Below are 22,448 nucleotides of genomic sequence, written 5' to 3'. Positions count from 1 at the left end.
CATTGTCAAGCTCTTTTGGTTCTCCTTGCTCATCCATATTCCGTCTTGGATCGATCGTAACCTTCCTGTAAATATCTTAATGGAATCATGCTTCTCAAGATAATTGAGAACCCTATTATTTATTAATGGGACTGATGTAGATTGACGTGGGTCAGTTTGTCCGTTAGTAAGATAGGAAAAGATTACTGTAACAATTATTTTAACTATTATTATTAAAACATGTTTTACTTCATTCCTAACAGGGAAATAGTAGAAAGATTCAAGATTCATGTTGTGCATTTTAGTTGCTGTATCTTATCTTTCATTGTGCTTCTCAGTGCTCAAACATATTGTTGTAGGAGTGCATATGAGAGATGGGTTTTCAGAAAGAGGCCATACAGGATGTGTAAAACCGCTGCCCCTCCCCTTCTTCTCTCCCCTGCTTTCCTCCTGGCTGGGCTGTAGTCAGGGAGAAAGGAGAGAGAGGTTGGGCAAAAAAAGATGATAAATGTAACAGGGCTTGACTCAGCCTTACTCCTCCCTCTCTTCCTCCACCTCTCGCGCTCTCTCTCCTCAAGGCAGCCATCTGTCTCTCGCTCCTCATCATCAACACATTAACTGAGCAAACGCGGACACCGCCTCACTCACACATGTTCTCGTCACACTGACACAAGCATAGAGCAAGCAAACGCACACAGACACGCTCCACCTCTCCAGCTCTCTCCAGTCATACTTCCGCTCTCTGGCTCTAGCTGCAGGCTCATTGTAGTGTCAGGCTAGGATCATGGTTGTCCAGGGAGAGGAGCTGCTTGTTGAGAGGCCTGGTGGTGGTGGTGGAGGTAGAGGAGGTGGTGCAACAGAGGGCTGGCTGGGGTTGGAGGGAATGGGGCTGGGAGGACTGGGCGCAGTCGGCCTGTCCTCTGTGGCTAAATACTCCTGTCTGCTGTGCTGGACCCCCAGGGAGAAGAGTACGGTGGAGCAGGAGATCAAAGAGAACGAGGAGACCATCCGGCAACGCAACAACGAAGTGCAGGTGAGACCACGGCTGTCTGGTCATCTGTCCCTCTCTCCATCTCTCAGGGTGGAGATTTTTCAGTAATCTATTTTAAAATGCTGAGTGTACAAATGTTCCAATCACTAGTTATACAGTAAGGTCCAAATGACCCATCAGGGTCAATTTGGTCACATCTTTATAGTGTACACTACAGAGTTATAGTTAAAAATGGATATTAAATGAACACTGATTTTACTGTGTGCTGGTGCTCCAAATTAGAGAACTGTTCTATTTTGTTGTCTCTTTTATTAACTGAGTGAAAGTAAATTTCATTTAAAAATGTTTTACTGTGTTGTTTTATTACAGCTTTTCAAAAGGAGACTTGGGCCACATTTAGCCAATTTCCTTCCATAAACAAGAAAAAAATATTTGTGCTCTTACTGTCGTTACTGAATACCTTACCCTGTGTCTTTTTTTGGTTTGTCCCCATTTCCTTACATATAGTTAGGCAAAGGAGAAAGTGAATGAATAGAATGGGAGATACTGTAAATGAACTACTTAATAGACAGGCAGAAAGGCATACAGATAAAGATAAGGGTATGGAAACATACTTAAATATCAATCAATAACATTATTGATTCTTTGGCTGACCAATAATCTATTTTGCCAGCAGCCAGCCCCGGTAGAGCTCACTGTTAATTGTACTTTGAGAGAGAGGGGGAGGCTGGTGTCCTTGTTGTAAGAGTGTCTGCAAGGCTCCCTGCTCCGAGCCTGACTGATGAGCTCTATTTTGGGAGCCGACGAATTAAAGGGATAGTTCACTCCCCCACACTCCACTTTTGGGAAGCAGTTTTGACATCTGAGTGTGTAGGTGGGTCTCAGGAGAATCTCATGTTGATGGAGGCAATTGTCTAAGCTGCCTCCCTGGAGCATCGGCTCAAGGCTGAGCGCTGTGGATATTTATAGTGTGTAGGAGGTGGGCCACCATACATCACACTTTGAGTGTTGGTAGTCATGACTCGAGTTCAACCCGCTCCCAACACCACACAGGCACACACACACCTTTTTTTTTTGTTCACGTCTACCTATCACGTCTCCTAATAATTTCCTCTCTGATCCTGCTCTTCACTGAATACATTTCCTCTCCTCTTCCTCATGACATCCTTTGTCATATCCACTTCCTATTGTCCTTAGTTACTGTATGTACAGCATTTCTTGTCAAATTCAGATATTCCTTCTGCAAACCCCAAATTCTGTCTGCAGGGACTAACCTAACCCTGGCCTTCAAAACACACACACACACACACACACACACACACACGTTTTATACCTCTTTATGCACTGTATGTGCCCAGGGCGTAGTGGCTGAGACAACCTTGTATTTAGCTGTCCCTTGCTATACACATTTCAGGACTAATAATTTGGTTCCATAATTCAGTATAAAGGTCAATTTATGCTTTCTGCAACAAGTGTCGACTGACGTGTCGCCAACATCTGTAGGACCTGCAGGACGAGGTGGCGAGGGAGAGCGGGGAGCTGCAGCGGCTCCAGGCCCAGCGGCAGGAGGTCCAGGAAGCTTTGGACGAGCTGGACCAGCAGAAGGCCTCCCTGGAGGAGCAGTTGTCCCTCATCCGCCAGCAGACCAGCAGTGAGAACCAGCTGGTAAAGGTCCTTACACACCTGGGCGGTTTCTTTCATATGATTTTACAAAGCCTGAAAAAGTCATTATGTGTGCAAAGTCATGCAGCCCGGCAAGAATGTGAACAAACCAGTGCTTTTCTCATCGTTCTCAGAAGAGATACATTCAGTAAAGATGACGGTCAATAGTAATTAGTTACAATTCGTCAAAACATTTGTCTAAACTAGGCTTTAGTTCCTTAGGTGTCCAGTTAAACTTCAGCCATCTTGATCTCTTCATCTTGGGTGTCCAGTTAAACTTCAGCCTGTTCTTGCTGGTTCTCTTGCATGTCCCCTATGTGTTAATGTATACTGTGTGTTATGTGTTAATGTATACTGTGTGTTATGTGTTAATGTATACTGTGTGGTTGTGTCTATATACCCAGATTTCGTCGCTACAGTCAGAACATGAGGAGCAGGAGCAGAAGATAGGTCAGTATGAAGAGGAACTTGTCCAGGCCAGAGAGGAGCTTCTCAAGCTGCAGGACGAGACCAGGAGACTGGAGGAGAAGGTCCAGGCTGCCAGAGAACAGCTCTCACCTCTGCAGGACTCGGTACACCACTCTTTCACTCAGGTTGCACAGGTTAGTGTGTGTGTGTGTGTGTGTGTGTGTGTGCATTTGCATGTTATCACATGGTTGATAATAAGCTGTTCAGTTAAATAGCTTTGGTTGTCAGTCACCAGACAAACCCATGAAAACGCCCCCATTCGGTCCAACACAACATTGTCTTGAAATCACAGATATGTAGAATTTCTGAAAGCACATGCACAATAAAAAATAACATGTTTTGGGTGATTTGATCCGGACATCCCTACTTAACTCATTCACTGCCACAATTATTGCTGGCCGCGTTTGCCCACTGCCAGAGATTTTTAATTGAAAAAAAAAAAGTACGCAGGAGCCGAGATAAAGAATTTTTAAAGTTTTAAGTTAACAAGGAAGTGGATGGGAATCTAGATCTTCGAAAAATCATATCTCCTTGGTCTTTGGGTAAAAAAAAATTAAAAAAAAAGAATTGAATTGGCAGGTTTGGTAACGGGAATGATTAGGTTTTTTACGTCCTAGGCAGGGAATGAGTTAATTAACCATGTTGCTTGCCATAAATGATGAATTTTCAACTGCGAGAGGCATCAGCACTTTTCAGTTGATCATACTGTATGTCACCATACACTTTTTTTCTATGAGGTTGAGACTTCTCTTCTCTTTCTCCATTTAATTTTGATTGTCACATGCACACACAGTTCACACTTTCAGATGCCTACATGCCATTACAGTACTTTTATGTTTTATGTTCAATTGACTGTCAACTTGTGTAGCCCTAATGTCATTTGCTGTTGTCCCATGACTAAACCTGATTCCAGGTCCACTGTAGCAGGAACAGAAAGACAAACGCTAATCATCACGGTAGTGTAACGTGGACTTATTTGGCCTCAGATCGGTCGTGGGAAAGAGTTATAGACACTGGAGCTCCACACTCTTTCTATGAAAAGAACCACGGTACAATATTATACTCTTTCTCCATCCTCTCTCTCTGTCATTCAGGTACAGCAGAAACTGAATGACCTCCAGGTGGAGGAGCGGTCAGTGACAGCCCAGCTCAGCTGGAAGAGAGCGCTGGAGGACAGCTCACCCGTCATGGTCAACGGCTCGGCAGGCCCGTCGACAGAGCCGCACCAGCAGGACCTCTTCCAAGAGGACCACCCTAAAGAGCTGAGGGACAATCCAGCCACCAACAGCCCTCGGCTAAATGCAGCGTCTGAGGAAGAACAGAGAGAAGAAGGAGAAGAGGAGGAAGAGGAGGAGGAGGAGAGGCCTAAGACTCCAGAGGAGCCAAAGTCAAAACCTGATCCCTTGGATGATCTCTATAGTTGCCTAGCCTCCGCTGATATCTATAGTAGTCTGTCTACCATTATGAAGCCTCAGGTGAACATAGCATTGTTAATTGTATACGTTTCTTGTGTTATAATTTGGTGTTATGATTATTATTTGCCTCTGACTGTCTGTCTGTCTGTGGCAGATAATATTGGGCAGCACTGGGCTGATCAGTGTGAAACTTTGTACACACCCTCCCAATAGGCAAAAGAACCTCTACCCCAAATATACCAAATCAGCTTCATGGTGGCGCTATAAGAGGCCACTTAACATTTTGGCCTTTAACCTTTATTTGGATCAGGACGTAACTGCCCAAAGTGCCCATATATGGCACGTCCATTTCCGACTGACAAGACTTTCTGCCATTGTGCATTTTCTTCAAAACACACTTTGCGACTACTCCTGCAGATTTCTTCCAACCCCTTCATAAATCAGTTCACATTTTCTCCGGAAATGTGATGATAATGTATCAGGCAGGTCTTTCATATTTCATTCTGATTGACTACGATTGGCTTCCAAAGTTTGCAGGAGCGGCTCGTTTTGCAAAATCAATCTATAAATCATGAACCTTAGGGGGCGGCCATAGCTGAGTGGTTAGTGAGCCCGCCTAGGGAGCCAGAGGCCCTGGTTGCCCCAGGTACGATCGATGAAATGAAATTTGTCCCTGAGCAAGACTCTTAACCCCTAATTGCTCACAGGCCCTCATTGGAAACAAGCCCGCAAGGACTTTCATGAACGTCCTGTTAAAAGGAATTATCCTTATCCTTAACCTGCCCCAATCTGCCCCAGATTTTAATCACACATTGAGGGGCCTCTAAACAATGCAACACCAAAAGTGATTATACTTCCACCCGTAGATGCTGCCAAAAATCTGACATGTCATATGACAATGACCAAACAGGTTTTTGATACTACCTTTGCCTATCACAATTTTGTGGACAGGGCCTATTTCTTACGAGAAACACCATATATGAACGCAACATCCAATCATACCCAAATTGGAATAGCCTGTTGAGGGGCCTCTATAAAGACAAACTATTTCCCCACGCAGCTTCCTCATGTCCTGATGGCTGCACCCTATTACTAACATAGCCCTTGGTAGGCAACCAGGCCTGGTGGAGGTCTGCGCTCTAAGCTCGCCGCTCCAAGGAGCGCACTTTTCTAGTTTTGTTGAATTTCAACCTCATTTCTTTTAATGACTATCAGGTAAACCATTACAGAAACTGAGTAAAGCATTCATTCAAAATACTATTTTGAAACATTTAAATCTGCTGGAGAGTTATGTAGTTCGGCGTGAGCATCATGTTTGAACTCAACAAGAAGCGTCAAATGCCATTGTTTTTGATGTCTTCTCCGTGTCCCCAGGAACGGAGCAGTCCTACAGTCGACGGATCACCAGAAGAGACAGAGGAGTCGGCTAAATCCAGCACACCAAAGGTAAGACACCCCCAGAACTACAATCTAAAAAACTACTTAGATTTATCTCTGTATTCCTACATTATAGATAAGTGTGGTATCTGACTCAGGTTCACTGTTGATTTGTATAACATATTTATTAACAACAACAACCTCACTTCTTTACTGGGGATATAAACATTTGATGTTCCAGTGTCTCTAATATTCAGCCTAGTGAACACAGCCCTGTCTGTCTGTCTGTCTGTCTGTCTGTCTGTCTGTCTGTCTGTCTGTCTGTCTGTCTGTCTCTGTCTCTGTCTCTGTCTCTGTCTCTGTCTGTCTGTCTGTCTGTCTGTCTGTCTGTCTGTCCAGCAGGTTGCCTCACCAGAGCCAGAGAGCAAAGAGGATTCAGTTGACTCTGAAACCAGCCCCTCTCCACTGCCACCTCAGCCTGGTCCCCGCACCTTACCACCCCAGACGAGCCCCCCCACCCTACCACCCCAAACCAGTCCTCCGACCTTACCACCCCAAACCAGCCCCCCCACCCTACCACCCCAAACCAGCCCCTCCACCCTACCACCCCAAACCAGTCCCCCTACCCTACCACCACAAACTAGTCCCCCTAATCTTCCTGAATTAGATTTCTTCCAGGCAGATCCCTTCACTGATGGTGAGTCCCTTTTTAAAACTCAGAGGGAAACATAGATTACAAATTGAATTCCCTAATACGTCCTTGGTTAACCAAAAAACACTCTATGCTAATTCATTAGTATTTTGTTGGCATGACCCAAGTGCTACTTGTCAAAAAAGCTTTTTCAGCTAAATGTTGCATTAACAGTATATATAAATGAGCCTTTGCAGTTTGCTTCCTGTTTATTATAGTCATGGAATTATGAACTACGTGTATTTTTAAATACAATATTTTTGTTTTTTCAAGTTTGATACATGGCATCCTTCAAATAGGATTTATTACGTTTAATTAACTTAACAGTTTGTGTTGCTGGAATAAAGTGTGTTTGTGTGTCTCCTTTGTAGAGGATCCATTCAAAGATGACCCATTTGGAAAAGTAGATGTTCCTGGTGAGTGATCACTAGCATAACATGAGCGTAATAGATGCAGTTGAACCTGACATACATATGATTATTCAACTCTGATTCTACCATCTAAAATTCTATCAACTATTTTCCCCTACAATCAGATCCATTCGGGGGTGACCCATTCAAAGGTTCAGACCCCTTTGCGGCAGACTCTTTCTTCAAACAGTCCGGCGCCGGCTTCTCCTCTGAAGATCCATTCGCAGCCTCAGCAGACCCGTTCGGCGACGGCACTGGCCTTCCAGAACCAGACCTGTTTGGACCAAAGCTCAATAATAGAGCAGCTACACCAGCGGCAGGTCCAGACCCCTTCTCGTCCAAACCTATCAACACAGATACAGCAGCCAAGGATCCTTTCAGCTCCGTGGGTAACAATATGACTGATTCTGACCCATTTGGAGCCAAAATGAATGCCTTGGGGGAGCCGGATCCTTTTAGTTCCCAAGGCAATGGAGGTGTGGATCCCTTCAGCTCCTCTCCTCCTGATGTAGATCTGGCAGTGGTGAGTTCTGCTAAAAGAGGTTATCACTCCAGGCCCGTACCACTCTGGTATAATTTGTTGTTCCTGCGGCACTCAATTTCATTTAAAAAAACTCTCTTTCTGTCATTTAGAAGGACAGCACATCGACCAATGATCCATTCGCTCCAGGTGGTACCACAGTGAGCACTGGTTCAGACCCAGGTACAGCTGGTGCCATGGCGCCCCCTTCTGGTGAAATACGTAGTAATGAAGCAGCTATTGAAATTCAATTGTGTATAATTGATGTGTGTGTGAGTGGTACAAATCTGTAGATCTAATCCACGTCTTCCCTTTTCCCTCCCCATGTGTCTTTTAGATCCATTTGCTGCGGTGTTTGGTAATGAGTCATTTGGCGGAGGCTTTGCTGATTTCAGTTCCTTGTCTAAGGTAATTTTCAGGTGTAATTGTGTGCGGTTGATCATATCACAAGATGTTAAAATGGGGAGGAAGTGATACGTGTGTGTGTGTGTGTGTGTGTGTGTGTGTGTGTGTGTGTGTGTGTGTGTGCGCGCAGTATAAGAAAGGAACATTGTGATGATCTGAGCACTGACTCATCAATGTTGAATTGAAATGTGAGACTGGAAGGAGAAGGTGTTCTGACACAATGACCTCCATGGCAGTGTGTTTGACTAAAAAATCAAAATCACCACAATGCAGATATACAGTAGTAACCATGTTGGGATTTTGTTAGGCAACAGAAGAAACCATTTGTTTTCTGTGTAATGATACACTTGGATCAAAAACCAATACATCTCAAAATAAAATAAAATAATAAGTTCACACTAACCTGCTTAACACATTGAGTGACAGTTTTTTTTAAAAACAGGGTACAGTCAGTGCCTGGATTTTTAACCATTTTTGAACCTTTTTCAAGTAGTCACAAAATATTTTCAGTGATCACCGTCCTCACGGTGATCCCCTCATTACACACACAGGGGTCTCGTACAATCGGGCGAAAAAAATGAAAAACATTAGGTAATCCGTTCCATAGTTGCAGCCAGTTGTAAATAGTCGAAAATAGTCAAAAATACATAGTAAAAAATACATAGTAAAAAAGAAAAGTACACAGGAGCCGAGATACAGGCTTTTGAAGTCATAAGTTAACCAGGAAGTGGATTGGAGTCTAAATCTTCCAAAAATGATATCTCCTGGTGCTGTGAAGGAGAAAAAAAACGGTCATAACCGTTTTTGGCACACAAGGCATGGCTTCTCAAAAACGGTCCGGACCGTTTTTGGCACTCAATGTGTTAAACTACTGTAAAAGCTCCAATAATAACCATGTCTCAAATAGTGGAGGTGTAAGTGTATGTGGCTGTGCAAATAAATGCTGGCTCCCAATCAAAAACATAAAATAAATATTGGAAATACTAGAAAGGATCTGGTGGACAATCCACCATAATTACCACAGAAGTAATGATGAAACTGGTTATTGGCTCACTTTTCAAAGCTGGCAAGCACAGGACAGCTAAATAACACTTCCATTACCAGAGTTGTCTGATAGTTGAATATCCACTGCCAACTTGTAAACAAAGCCATGGTTGTTGTGCCATGTGTTTTGTCACGTTTTCTCGGCTGCTAGAGAACGTCCACATCCAGTTACGTAATCAGTTGACTGGTGGAACCGGTCTCTAAAAGGTTTCACCGGCCCCATTTAAATGGAAAAGCCAATGGTGAATGGTGATGACGCTAGTGTCTGTAAGCATGTCAGTGATATCTGGATATGGTTATGGTTGATATTGAAGTGCCGCTTTAACATCTGTGATGCACAACATTTAACCACGTGAAGCCTAGCTCACGAGTTGTGAGCTTGTAGATCAGCTATTTTCAGTGAAGCGATTTGGGGTAGAGTGAAAAAGGAGCAGTATAGATCCTCGAGGGACCCAGGTCAACTGTAAAAAGTGTTTAAGTGGTTAATCTTTTTTCATATTTCACATTTGAAATTACCTGCCTACCTCCGTCTTTTTGGTAATTAATAATATTTGAATGGCATCTTGGTATTGGTGTTGTATTTCTAGTCATTACTGAAAACACAGACGGCTGTACTTTTTATTCACATTGAGTTCAATTCAACTGCTCTGAATTTTGAAATCAACTCTTCTCGGAAATGTAAAGCTACAGTATTACATGTTGCAGTTTTTGTGATTTCCCTGGTATTCTTGTAGTCTAATGGCGCTGATCCATTTGGCACCAACAATAAGAACCTGTTCCAAGATGACAGCCAGGCCCCCAGCTCTGATGTGCCCCCGGCCCTGCCCCCCAAGACGGGTACACCAACCAGACCTCCCCCTCCACCCCCAGGTTAGGATTAGATTAGTTATGACAAATACTCTTTTTAAAAGCAAGGCATGGATTGCCTCCGCAATAGCAGATTTCTACTGTTGCTTCTAGTGTTTCACTCCATTGATTCTTAGTCTGGAAGTCAAGTGTTTTAATGTTTTCCTGTACCAAACAAGGAATAATGTGTTTTCTCTATGGTGTGCGTGTGCATGTGTGTGTGCGCGAGCGTGTGTATGTGTGTCGTCCGTGTCTGCATCTGTGTGCGTTTCTGTCCTGTGGGTCTGTCTGTATGTTCATTGTCTGTCCAGGTAAAAAGTCCACCATATCCAGAACAGAGTCTTCGGACTCATTCCACCGACGAGGGCACTTCCTCCCCCAGAGCTCAGGGGAGTTCTCCTCCTCCTCCTCCACCTCCTCCCTGCCTGTCAAGGAACCCTCGGCCGACCCCTTTGCCCCATCCTCCCCTCCTCGACACAAAGCACGGGAGCCTGACCGATTTGCCAGCTTTGACAAAGTGAGCAACTCCCTCTCGCCGTCTCCCTCTCCTCCACCTGAGTCTCAGTAGCCACGCCCCCCTCTGCCTTTTTTTTTGTTTGTTTGTGTTCTCACTAATGAACCATATCTACCTATACAACGAAGCCACACCCACATATTGAACAAGGCCAGCTTTGTAAGTCACTCCATCCACTGCCAAAAAACAAACAAAAGAAATAAGCCTAATTAACTTATAAAAGTCAGCTCAGGTGCTTTAGGTCACATTAATTTTGTTTTGATGATTTAATATTATTATTATTATTATTGTCTTGAACCAGAGTAATTCATACTATAACATTTTTTTTATTTTTTCATGTTTTCCTTGTGTATCACCTTCTTCTGGTGTATATATCCGATATTTTTCATGAATGGGATTTTTCTATCTAAACCTGTACTTATTTTTTAAGTTGCTGATATATTTGCACTGTGATTTCACTGTGATTAAAATGTATTTATAGCTGAGGGGAAATGAATTGAACAGATTGTATGTGCAATCACCGACCAGACAAAAGTCACAGCTTAAAACTACTGAGCTGCTGCCTTGTAGACGCAAAGTTACTCTTATTGGTTGGCAATGGATGGAGAGATGTGAGGCTGCTTGTTATTGGCTGATGGTAGTAGTCCCATGTCAGCCTACTAATAATACATCCCATGTTATTTTTATCTCAAGTTAAACCCACTTTGGTGTCCTAAAAAGAATTGATGTAGGATCTGCTATCGTGGGGTTGATGTGGGACAGGCAGCATCAATCAACATTATAATGTGATAGAAAGTAGGTTTGATTTATCCCCTCACCCGTTTACCTGACTGCATCCCGCATGACCCCTGCACGCACTAACTGTCCTTTTTCTGATTGGCTGGCTCCCAATGACTCTTACCACTATCTTCACCATTGCCCTGCACAGTTTAGTGTTTTTCCCTCCACATCCTACTCTGTTCATTCCTATCTCTGATGTGGTCAGCAATGCACTGTGATGTGGAGAAACGGACCCGCTGGTATTGTGTGTGTGTGTGTGTGTGTGTGTGTGTGTGTGTGTACGTGTACGTGTGTGTACGTGTGTGTACGCCTCCTTCCATCTTTTCTCTTCTGTCAAAGAAGTTGAATAAAGTGTTGAATCAAGAGCACCATCTCTGGCTTCTGTGTGCATCCACGACATTTCCATCACACTATCTCCACTTCCATTTACTGTCTTCACCTTCTTTACACAGTAAAATCAATAGTGTTCATGAGAGTTTGTGTTCGTCAGAGTGTGCAAATGTTACCAAATGGACTGTTGCGGGTTCATTTGGTTCCGTTTGTACAAATTGCTGTGATGAAGGTCGGATAGCCTAAACGCCTGTCATCTATGTCACCTTGAGGCATATGGAACAATAAAACTTGAGTGTTCAGGGTGTGGTGGAAACACTCAGACTTATTAAATAAATGAACGCTGAGGATTTTACTGTGTAAGCATTTATTACTGGTCTTAAAATATCAGTTCTAACCCAGATGATTATGATATACATTTTAACTAAGCCTGAACACTTTTGAGCCTTCTTTGGTATGCACTTTCATACACCTGTTCTTATATGTTTTAACCATGCATGTTCTGTACTATTTAATGTTATGAGAAACGCACTGGACTACCCGCTGCTAAGTGTCTTTGCATGGGTGAACAAACGCCATTGAGCTGTACGTTCCTAATCACATCTCTTGTATGTGGTTAACTCACTCCACTTGTATGTTGCCTACCTGAAAAAAGACACCAATACCTGCACCTCTCAAGAAATCATCTTTTTTTTTTTCATTTACATTTTCTACACAATCTGCATCATCTTATTTGTCAACCAATTAAGGGGCATAAAAACATAGCCTGATGTTGTCTTTTGTTTTCCAGCTAAGGGTAAAGACTTCCGCAGACAACCGAACTGTAGCTAATAAAATGAATAATGGTGTGTGTTCAATTGTGGTGTGCCCAGAGCCATGGGTGCAGCCATATATATACAGTAGTTAACAGTATTGCCAATGCACATTGGCACACCTAAATCTTAACACACCCATCATTCATTTGATTAGCTGCAGCTGTGTTTTTTTCACTATCGGGTGTGTTCGGAAATATGCTCTGAGAATCTGCTCCAATTTTGATGTCGCTCAATTAATCCACGAATGGTCAGATACGGTAGATATTAAAATTCTACGTGAATTCATCTCGTGTATAAACATGATTATACCTGTTTTGTTACACATGGATCTTTGTTGAATACGCTAAGAAGCCATCGCATTTTGCAATGACTTCCTCTGTCATTGTAAACCAATGTTCAGACACTCGGAACATCTCAGCTTTTCTCTCTTGAGTGCTCAGTGTGCTCCCAGAGCGCAGAGCTCAGAATTTTCGAAAGGCAACTCTGAACGACCAGAGAGCATCGTGGGTGTGCTGTTCTCCAAGAGAGTATTCATGAATGCACCCATAAGGTCACCCATGTGACGTCCAGCGTGTGTGAAGTGTGGGGTTCAACACTGGTGAACTTTGACCGGGTGCCAACCAATAGGTTTTATTTAAGTGAGCCAACACTCCAACATAAGTCAAATGAACTACACACTGGAACACTGGCACTCCTGCCGGCACAGCCCACATCCCCACAAGATAACATGGGAATGAACACATCTAAAGCGCGTCTGAAGCGCATGTATGACCAGGCCCTCAGGGTATAGTCACACATGTGTTACCCAACCCATTTTGTCTTGCGGATTGTTGGTAATGCGGGTTTTCTGGTGTGTAGTTTGTTCGACTTACGTTGGAGTGCATGTCTCACTGAAAGGAAAATACAAGCTAAATGTCTCCAGGTGTGGTCAACGACACACTTCTTTCTTATTGTTTGACACCCGGTGAAGGTTCACCAATTTAGAACGTAATGCGTTGAAGGTGATTTGTCAAGACACTGCAACCGGATCTCCACCTCTTCACTCCCATTGAGTATAAGACGTCTCGGTAATGGAGACGCTGACGGTTCTGACGTGTATGTGTGCCCTCCATGTTTGTACTCGCTGTAGTTTTTAACCTGAATCCGAAAACAAACAAACACAATCAGTCAAGGGTTTCATTCCCCCTTGATATTTATAGTATGTGTTGTGACAATTCATTTGTTTGTGTTTTGGGGTAGGGATTACATGATGTCCATGGTTTTCACAGTTTAAGATGCAAGTGTTCCATGTGTAATTGTTAGTCCGTTCTCAAGGTGTCGCTCAATAGTTTTTGTGTCATCTACACTAGCAACTAGAAAAACATTTATATTCTTAATTACTTCCCATCAGGATAAATGTTTGGATTGGTATTTGGATGTTCTATGTTCTATACAGTCAGTGGGAGCCAGCAGACAGCTCTGTCAACCAATTTTCATCTCAAAAGGATTGCTTATAGAAGTGTTTGTTTGTCTGTCTGTGCCTTCTCTTGTTTGTTTGTATGTGTGTGTGCATTTGCCATCTTGTGTGTGCATGGAACAGTACCCAACAGAGGAAGACATGATAGAGTGGGCAAAGCGAGAGAGCGAACGGGAGGAAAAGGAGCGCCTCGCCAGACTCACCCAGCAGGAACAAGAAGACCTGGAGCTGGCCATCGCCCTCAGCAAGTCTGAACTCTCATGAGTGGCGCCCTCTAGTGGCGTGGCTTGGCATGGCACTGCCTGCCTTAGCCAAGCAAGCACCAAAGCAAAGACTTGGGGGATTCTGTAGGACAGACTCAGCAACAGCATCACCTGCTGACCCCTAAAAGAGACAGTCTCAGACAATACCCACCTTTTAAGTCTTCCAACGCTACGTCCTCAGCCTGTTCTCACAAATCGCGTTGCAAAATCGCGTTAATCCACCTTTTGTTTTCTTTGGTCTGACTCGGTCGAGGTTGCAGGAGGAGAGAATGATGAGATTACATGGACTTAAGGGGGACTATGTTGTAATGCAGTGATTATAGACTAAACGAATGTCAAAGACTGGACAGAATGATTGTCATGCCCCCCCCCTGATTTCAACATAAAGGACAAAGCTGACATTGTTGTATAATGCATTACATGTACAGTTCAATATACAGTATATATTTTAACACCCACCCCAGCCGCTCTCTCCACCCAGTTCCATATGATCCTAACACGCCTGTGTAATTGCTTTCAGGACAGTCATAGTTGTCTGCAGTTCCTGGTGTTGCTTTGTTGAAATCTAGTTCTCTGAGAGTTAATGCAACATTTTGGTTCTGCAGTATTCTTCAGATTTATAGCATGAACAAATCTCTTAACTCTAATGTACATACTGAGCCTTTGGAAAAGTGTATTTCCTGCATTAATGGCTTGGTTTGTCCAGTTTTCAACTCTAATATACAATAGATACTAATCGTGGTGATAAGAAGAGGGAAACTACAGTTCTTATGCGGAACAACTACATCGACTACATTTTCTTTGCATTTCGGCAAGAATTATTGATTTGCTTTGGGGCCTGTATTCATAAAACCGATTAGAATAGGAGTGTTCATTTGTCACCAGCCTGCTGAGTGAAGAATGTTTGTCAACCAGTACTGTCCCTGATGCAGCCCACTTCCACCCTGCCACAACAGTTAATTTTATGGTCATGCTAATTTAACACTGTTGCTTCCTGGTTGTTGAAATCACAATGAAAAGTGAAGAAGTTTGACTTTTGGGAAGATTGCCAGTAATGTTTTATTGTCTTGTACAAAATGATTGATCTTTGAATGGAAAAAAATATATCTATATCTATAAATGATTTGTTTGTGAACTAGAAACTGGATTGTAACAGAGAGGAATGGCTGTGTGTAAAAACAAAAACAACTAAAATGGCTTATATCTGCTTTGCCTCTTCTGTCCCCACCTCTGTAAATCTATGTAGAATGTCCCAAAAATGTAACTCACCACGCTTGGTTCTCGCTCTTTACTTACACAGATACATATCTATGGTCCATATACCAGTGGTATGTCAGGATCTACAGTGTAAATAACCAGTTTAACCAATACCAATAGCATTTAAAAGAGCCGGCCAGGTGAGGTCCCATTGCGAATTATGTCATATGTTGCTGCTGCTTTATATTAGCATTTGTATAAAACCTGTATGTTTCTGGATGTTTTGTGTTTAACTGAGGTGCTTCCTTGAACTGTGGTTGACTGCATTTCATAGTCTTATCTGAATGAGAAAAAGGTCATTTAAGTGTGTCTGCTGTTTTGTACAAAAGCCTCTGTTCTGTCTATGAACCTCATGCTCATGGGGATTTAACTTGCAAAAACTTGTTGTGTTGCCAGGGGCGGGGTAGTGATGGTGGTTGGGACTCCAGAAGAATGAGTCTCCAATTCTCTTATACAGTGATATGTTATGTTGGCACGTTAACATCCCCAGCGTAGGGCCAGTCTTTTTGTTTGTCCAAGAGAATGATCTAAGCCCCTTATCGGAGCGTGCTAAACTGTGAATGAAGGTTTTTAAACAAGGGAAGGCCTGATTTAAAAAGTGAGAGGGCTCTGTGCATTCTTTATCTCAACTGTTTTCTGACCAAATTGCACAACTGGTATGGACATTTTTTCCATTGCTAATCTGTCAAGCTTGTCCAGGCCCAGCATTTATGTTTATTATGGTCATTTCAGCACTTCCTACTGATGTAAGTCCTTCATCGACAAATACATTCATTGTAAATACAGTGAAACGAGATTGCTGAAGTCTCTTTTCATACCTGTAAATGTTGACTTTAATACCATTATCTTGTACTTAAGGCCACCAGACACATCCTTTGTATAGACTCACCTCTTTTACAAGTCAAAAACCACTTATGTTTCTAGGCTTATTCATAAAAGCCTTTTTAAAAAATCTAGCTAATTGTATTTTATTTTGTATTTTCTAACATGTACGAAGAGTTATTATGGGGAGGTTTGGTCAGAATATGATATGCATTTAATTGAAAAAGGAACAATAAATCTAAACAGTTTAGTTGGTGTTTGTCTCTTGTCATGCGTTTACCATAAAGTTGTTGATCTGTGTGTGTGTGTGTGTGTGTGTGTGTGTGTGTGTGTGTGTGTGTGTGTGTGTGTGTGTGAGAGAGAGAGCCTGAGTATGCCATGTTCTCTCAAAACTACTGAAAAAACATACAGATTTGTCATTGATTAGATTAGATTTTTTCAAAGGTGACTTCATACCAGTGTGTGTACACTGCTGAGTGGCCAGCTGAGTGAATGAATGTGGATAGCCCTGGTGGTGGTCCAAGCTTTAGCGAGTTCTCATAGTCATAGACCACTGCCGCGCGAGGTCTCCAACTTTAGTAAAAAAATAAACAAAACTATTTTGCTACTCGCCGAAATAAAGGCAGTTTGATTTATGGTCAAGTTTTGTGTTGTTGAAAGTCTATTCTTCAGGGTGGGAAGCCTCTCAGGACCCCACATCTCAGTATAATACACCTTTTGGGCAGAAATAAAATATGTCCGCCAGACGGAAATTATTGTATTTACTCCACTGCGCCCTCTACAGATCTGACCAATGGTAATTTATATTGACCAGATCTGTAGAGAGCGCACTGCGCAGTGGAGTAAATAAAATAATTTCCATCTGGTGGACATATTATATTTTCTGCCCCAAAAAGTGTATTATACAGAGAAGGTGGGATCATGAGAGGCTTCCCATCCTGGAGAATAGACTTTCAACAACACAAAACTGCCTTTGTTTCGGTGAGTAGCGACATAGTTGTGTTAATTTTTTACTAAAGTTGGAGACCTCGCACGGTAGTGGAGTTTCGGTCAATGAGAATAGCAGCGCGCGTGGCAGGGCGTTGGAGAGAACTCACTAAACGAGCCTCTGGACCAGGGCGGTGCTTTAAGACCTAGGAAGGCCAACCCCCACTAGACGCCACATTCCGATGCATTTAAATGTAGAACTTATTATTATGGAGATGAGAGGCTCCGCACCTTGGTAACCCAGGAAGGAGGAAGACGCCCTACTGTACAGCCTGCTGTAATTTCCTGGCTGGATATACACACACTACACACACCTCAGCTCAGCTGCCCACCACAGGTAGACTGATCTGATCTGCTCTGCTGCTCATGTCCATGCAACGTGTAGAAAGTTGAAAGTAGAAAGCCACTGTTTTCCGTTCTATATAGGCTATCTGACTGGATTTCGGTGGTTGTGTGATGAGTTTTATTACTAATTGGAGGAGAAGCGTGAAGAAAGATGACATCAAAAAGTGAGTAGCACAAGTTTTATGGGAAAAGCATGATCATGTTGACCACTTTTCTATGAGGATGTATATATAGTGAGTGTTGGTGTGTGGGTTGTGGTGGCGGCGCTGTGTTTGCCATGTCCGCAACAATGTTGGCCACACGCGACTGTCAGATTGAACAGGTCGTGCGTGTGAAAGGTGAGCGTGCGTTGATAAAACACGGTAGGTTTATTGTGTAGACGAACGGCATACATTACATAGCCTACTTTTAACCCACACATGATGCCATTGCTTATAGCCTTAGATCAAGACTCGTAGATCGTAGATGTATTTGATCGATTTTTACATTTTTATCCCCAGTTTGTCCTGAAATTTCACCAGTAAAGCCCGTATTTCTCCGAACATGTACAAATGCAAAATATAAGGTGCTTATCCGCTTGCCCCAAAATGTTAACTAGGTGTCCGGCGTGTTTTTGCAATGTATTAGTCCATATTCTTCAATAAAGAAGTGTTTTAATCCCGTCTGTGGCCGAACATCATTTGTCCCCCCTCGTTTACTTCCTGTTTACATTGAGTGTAATTCCTGACTTTCACCGGGTGCGCCCCGTCACCACCGCCCATTTGGAACTTCTGACAGAATCGTCCACAGACGAGATTAAAACACTTCTTTATTGAAAAATATTTACTAATACATTGCACAAACACACCGGACGCCCAGTTAACATTTGGAGCAAGCGGATAAGCACCTTATATTTTGCATTTGTACATGTTCGGAGAAATACGGGCTTTACTGGTGAAATTTCAGGGCAAACTGGGGGGGTGGTCGCTAAGACTCTCGTAGATACGAACGTAGAAGTCAGACTCGATCAAATACATCTACGATAGTCTCGATCTAAGGCTAACATGCTTAGTGATAATAATAATAATAATAGTTTAATTTAATGTCTTAAATAGTTTAATTTCCCTTCCATTTAAGCTATCCCCAAGCCTCTGCATCAATGTAGGGATATAGGCTGTTAATAAATATAAATAGCCTACTTGAATGACAGCCTATTGCTTCAGTCTGTTAAATGGAGAAAAAAAATTAAAAATGAATGTAACACACACACTGGAAGTCAGTCATTAACTAGTCATGTGTTTACAAGGACTAGTAGGCAATAGGCATATCATTCCTTAGATTGAAACAGATGCTTTATGTTTTATTTAAGCTACAGAGAAATGTGCTCCAGCCAGTCTTGTATTTAGACTAAGGTTCATCATTATTATCCTACTGACAGCCTGGTGTACATTCTGTACCCACTGCCACTGCTCTGTATGAGGGAGCATTTCACTACTACAAACCTTGTGACTGTCTGCTGCTACTACCATGACATTTCTTTAATTATCATTATATCCTATAATAATGAATATGATGTTCATTTAGTATTTTCTTGTATGGGTCATTGTTTGTGTAAATTCTAAGGCCTATTTAGTAGTAGTAGGCCTATGTAGGCTAATAGTAGGCCTATGTAGGCTAATAGTAGGCCTATGTAGTCTTAGTAGGCCTATGTAGGCTAATAGTTCAAATACATAAAATAAATGTATAATCAGAAGGATTACTGTTGATTGAGGATCTGTAAATTCTAGTTACACTGTGTAATTTCACTAGCTTTTTTTTTATTGATTGATTGATTGATTAATTGATTGATTGAATACTTAATTAACTGTTTGCAAATAGAACAGTGGTAAGCTTATACAATGATGCTAAAAGGATTACCTACACCAAAAGCCCTAAGGGCTTGTTTCCATTGTGGTCCTGTGGTCCATCATTGTTTGGTTTTCCAGTATCTTGGCTATAACATCACCTCTTCTCACAGCACCTATGTGACAGCCATTATGCTCCTCTCTCTAAATTAACATTTGACCTTCTCACCAGTGATGCCGTGGAGGCGAAAGAAATCTCTGACAGCCCTGACTCCCCAAGCCGGTAGGTTCACATACATTATGCTCTCTGGAACATGTCGCCTACGTGGAAATGACACAATTTCACAGTAGCATGTGATGTATCCAAAAATATGTGAAGTATACAGTCATTGTATTATTATTATTCATAGTCATAATTATGCTGATGTGGTCTGTAATTATGAAGTTGGTCCTCTGGGCATGGTAAGAATCATAATAAGTGCATTGTTGTGTTCTTAGGTTGTCAGTCATCAATGGTCCAGAGCTGGATCCTATCATCACAGATTTCAAGTAAGTGTCTTTTAAGAACATGTTATAAATCATTAGTTATTCCAGTGGTCAATCAGCACTGTTTAATTCTGAGATGAGATGAACACTAAAATGAAAATAAAAATGTATTTATTTATCCTTAGCTTGAAAGTAAGCCACTTGGTTGTGCTATTTAAAATATGAATGACCTGAACCTTTTCAAAGGTTGTAGTATTTGTTTGTAATATCCATGAACAATAATATTCACAAATTAAATGTTATGGTTCAATCATTTCCATGACCATTTCAGTTTTGTACAAGTCTTTGAAGTAGATTTCTATAGGCATTAGCTGGAATTTATCATCACAGATCATTACCAAGAAATACGCCCCCTGGCAGGTGGCAAGTAAAGGGTTACCAGATATTTGTGTCACTGTTTCTATGGCTCTCAATATCGTATTCCTCAAACAATGCTCCCCTTTTCAACAGGTTGCCATCAATTGTTCATCCATTTTTCTCTCTCTAAATAGCATCTATTTTACTGGTCTGTTTCAGGTTACAGATACCAGATAACACAAATGGTCTGGAATCTACGGAACCATGTAACGGGTAAGTCTGCTGAAATGTCAATGACCATCATATAGGGGGCGGGGCTGATTCAGCTGAATGCATTTATTATGACCTGGCTCTTTGGTCACAACAAATGAGAGACCAATGCTGAAGCCTAAACCAATCAAATTGAACAAAACTAGACCAAATTAATTTGGTTAACCGAATATATTTACAATATGGGGTGTGAAGGAAGAAAGAGGAATATTTTCTCATCCTCGGGGGGAGGGGCAATTGCTTTTACTGCTTCACCCAGCAAATAGCTGCTCAGATGGCTCAGATGAGCACACAGGGAAGCTGTTAAGGCCAGTCCACACCAATGCAACTTCCTGCAACTGCTATTGGGGATAATGGTAGCAAGTAGTTGAAAGTAGTTGCATGTTGCAAGGAGTTGCGAGTAGTTGCATTGGTGTGGACTGGCCCATAAACGTCTTGCTCAGAGACAATTTGACACAGACGACACAGGCGAGCCCAGGGTCAAACCGGCAACTTTTGCAATTACGGCCTCTCTACCCGCCCAGCTGTATGGTGTGGATGAATAGAGGTGTGTGCTTGTTGTAAAGTGCCGCAAAAAGCGTAAACAGCGGGGCGCCGATGGCCTAGTGGTTAAGGCGCATACCACATGTAGCCTCTAATGCCTGACGACCTTTGCTGCGTGTCTCTCCCCGTCTCTCTCCCCCTGTTTCCTGTCACTCAATCACCTAACTATCTGAATAAAGGCAGAAACCCCCCCAAAAAATCGTTAAAGCAGCATAACCACACCAGAATGACGTATCGGCAGGAAGGAGGCGAGAGGGAGAGAGTCTAGACTACAGCCAGCACTTACATTATAAAAACGGGAACACACCTGGTACAGTACCTCAGTGTTCCAGGTTACACTAACGAGCCACCTGCAGAGCAAACAGAGAGGCTCGGCAAACCCAAGATGACAGCAGGGGTCACTCATTGAAAGGGCATAGGCATAAACACAGGCTCTCCCTGCTGCTCACATATCAAATATTCAGAATCAGAGAGAGTACAGCTGAGAACGGCATTAATTATTGCAGTCCTGTTACAATTGACTGCCTAACAACGTATTATTTAAGTAATGGGCTAATGCATGTGTCGATACCTACATCACTGGCTGCAGATATCGACATACTGTACAGCATAGTCTATATTGTGGTTTAGTGTTAATTAAAAGGTTACTGGACAGAGTTGACTAACTAGAGACTGTCTTGTAAGACTCTCTCATATTGGCCCACAAAAGGGGTAGGAAAAGTGAATGAAATTACACTTTCCAGTAATTCTGCAACTCCTGTTTTTGCATAGATATTTTGATGTATGTAATGTGTATGTTTGTTTGTATGTACCGTATGTATGTATGCATTGCACTGCTGAAAATGGGCATAAATTAAGCATAAACCCTCGCCATAGTTTGCAGAGCATATGAATGAAAGACCTGATAGTGGAGCATTATATTTAAGCATGAAGTTTTACCACAATCACATGACAAAACGGGTTTCATCTCACGTTTGTACTCTGAGGCCAAAGTGCTAAAGACAAGTTGTTTGCTGCCTTATAGTTATGGATTACCTTGTCTGTCAGACTTAAACGATTTAGTGTGTGTTAATTGTTATACAGGCTATATTCAGAGCAAGTTGTGCTCAGTTGGTCATGAAGTTAAACATATTGAAGACATATATCTATATATTGTGTATCTATATCTCAATGCCTTTGACCTATGGGGCAATGTCATTGTAAGAAGCAGGGGTGTGTACACACCATGACAAAATAGATGACTGTGTTTTGAATAAACAGATGGAGCTAGATTTACAGCATATTATTTTTTAAGGGATTTGTTTGCTACATGTTTGCGCATCCGCTAAGACAAACCAAACACACCTCATTAGGGCAAATATTTGAAACCATACTGTATAGGAATAAATGTCTCCTCAGTTGTGGTTGTGTAATAATAACACTGAGCTGAAAAGTGTTTCCAGAAAACAGCAAAATTGCTGGTTGCTTTGGAAAGGGAGGAAAAAAGGTAAATAGGTAAGAATAGGTCCATGTGGACACAGCTAGATCTGGAGACTTCATTTAACAACAATGTTGTAGTTTTCCAAAGAAACACATTTCTTCAGAGGATAGAA

General features: G+C 42.2%; 2 protein-coding genes across 4 annotated transcripts in view; both read left to right on the top strand.

Moving 5' to 3' along the window:
• eps15 (epidermal growth factor receptor pathway substrate 15) overlaps positions 1-16,300 on the top strand; it is a 30,783-nt gene extending 14,483 nt beyond the window's left edge. Inside the window, exons 13-25 of one of the 3 annotated variants that reach the window (XM_080430770.1) lie at positions 940-1,012; positions 2,474-2,635; positions 3,037-3,234; positions 4,195-4,575; positions 5,890-5,961; positions 6,292-6,589; positions 6,955-6,999; positions 7,119-7,516; positions 7,627-7,696; positions 7,851-7,921; positions 9,697-9,832; positions 10,120-10,325; positions 13,827-16,300. In XM_080430770.1, the coding sequence (XP_080286896.1) occupies positions 940-1,012; positions 2,474-2,635; positions 3,037-3,234; positions 4,195-4,575; positions 5,890-5,961; positions 6,292-6,589; positions 6,955-6,999; positions 7,119-7,516; positions 7,627-7,696; positions 7,851-7,921; positions 9,697-9,832; positions 10,120-10,325; positions 13,827-13,967 (2,251 nt within the window). In that variant the 3' untranslated portion in view covers positions 13,968-16,300. Of the gene's footprint in view, positions 1-939; positions 1,013-2,473; positions 2,642-3,036; positions 3,235-4,194; positions 4,576-5,889; positions 5,962-6,291; positions 6,590-6,954; positions 7,000-7,118; positions 7,517-7,626; positions 7,697-7,850; positions 7,922-9,696; positions 9,833-10,119; positions 10,326-13,826 lie in introns of all 3 variants that reach the window. The other 2 variants (XM_080430769.1, XM_080430768.1) reach the window with 2 other exon arrangements.
• Positions 16,301-17,293: 993 nt separating this feature from the next.
• The window catches only part of ttc39a (tetratricopeptide repeat domain 39A), a 33,543-nt gene continuing 28,388 nt past the window's right edge, over positions 17,294-22,448 (top strand). The window contains exons 1-4 of the mRNA XM_080431598.1: positions 17,294-17,541; positions 19,433-19,483; positions 19,699-19,749; positions 20,263-20,316. Coding sequence (XP_080287724.1) covers positions 17,489-17,541; positions 19,433-19,483; positions 19,699-19,749; positions 20,263-20,316 — 209 coding nt within the window. The 5' untranslated portion in view covers positions 17,294-17,488. The remainder of the gene's footprint in view (positions 17,542-19,432; positions 19,484-19,698; positions 19,750-20,262; positions 20,317-22,448) is intronic.

Source organism: Gymnoscopelus braueri (genome assembly GCF_963280865.1).
Source record: "Gymnoscopelus braueri genome assembly, chromosome: 6".
NCBI lineage: Eukaryota > Metazoa > Chordata > Actinopteri > Myctophiformes > Myctophidae > Gymnoscopelus > Gymnoscopelus braueri.
Note: the sequence above shows the minus strand (reverse complement) of the source record. Positions and strands in the feature narration are given on the sequence as shown.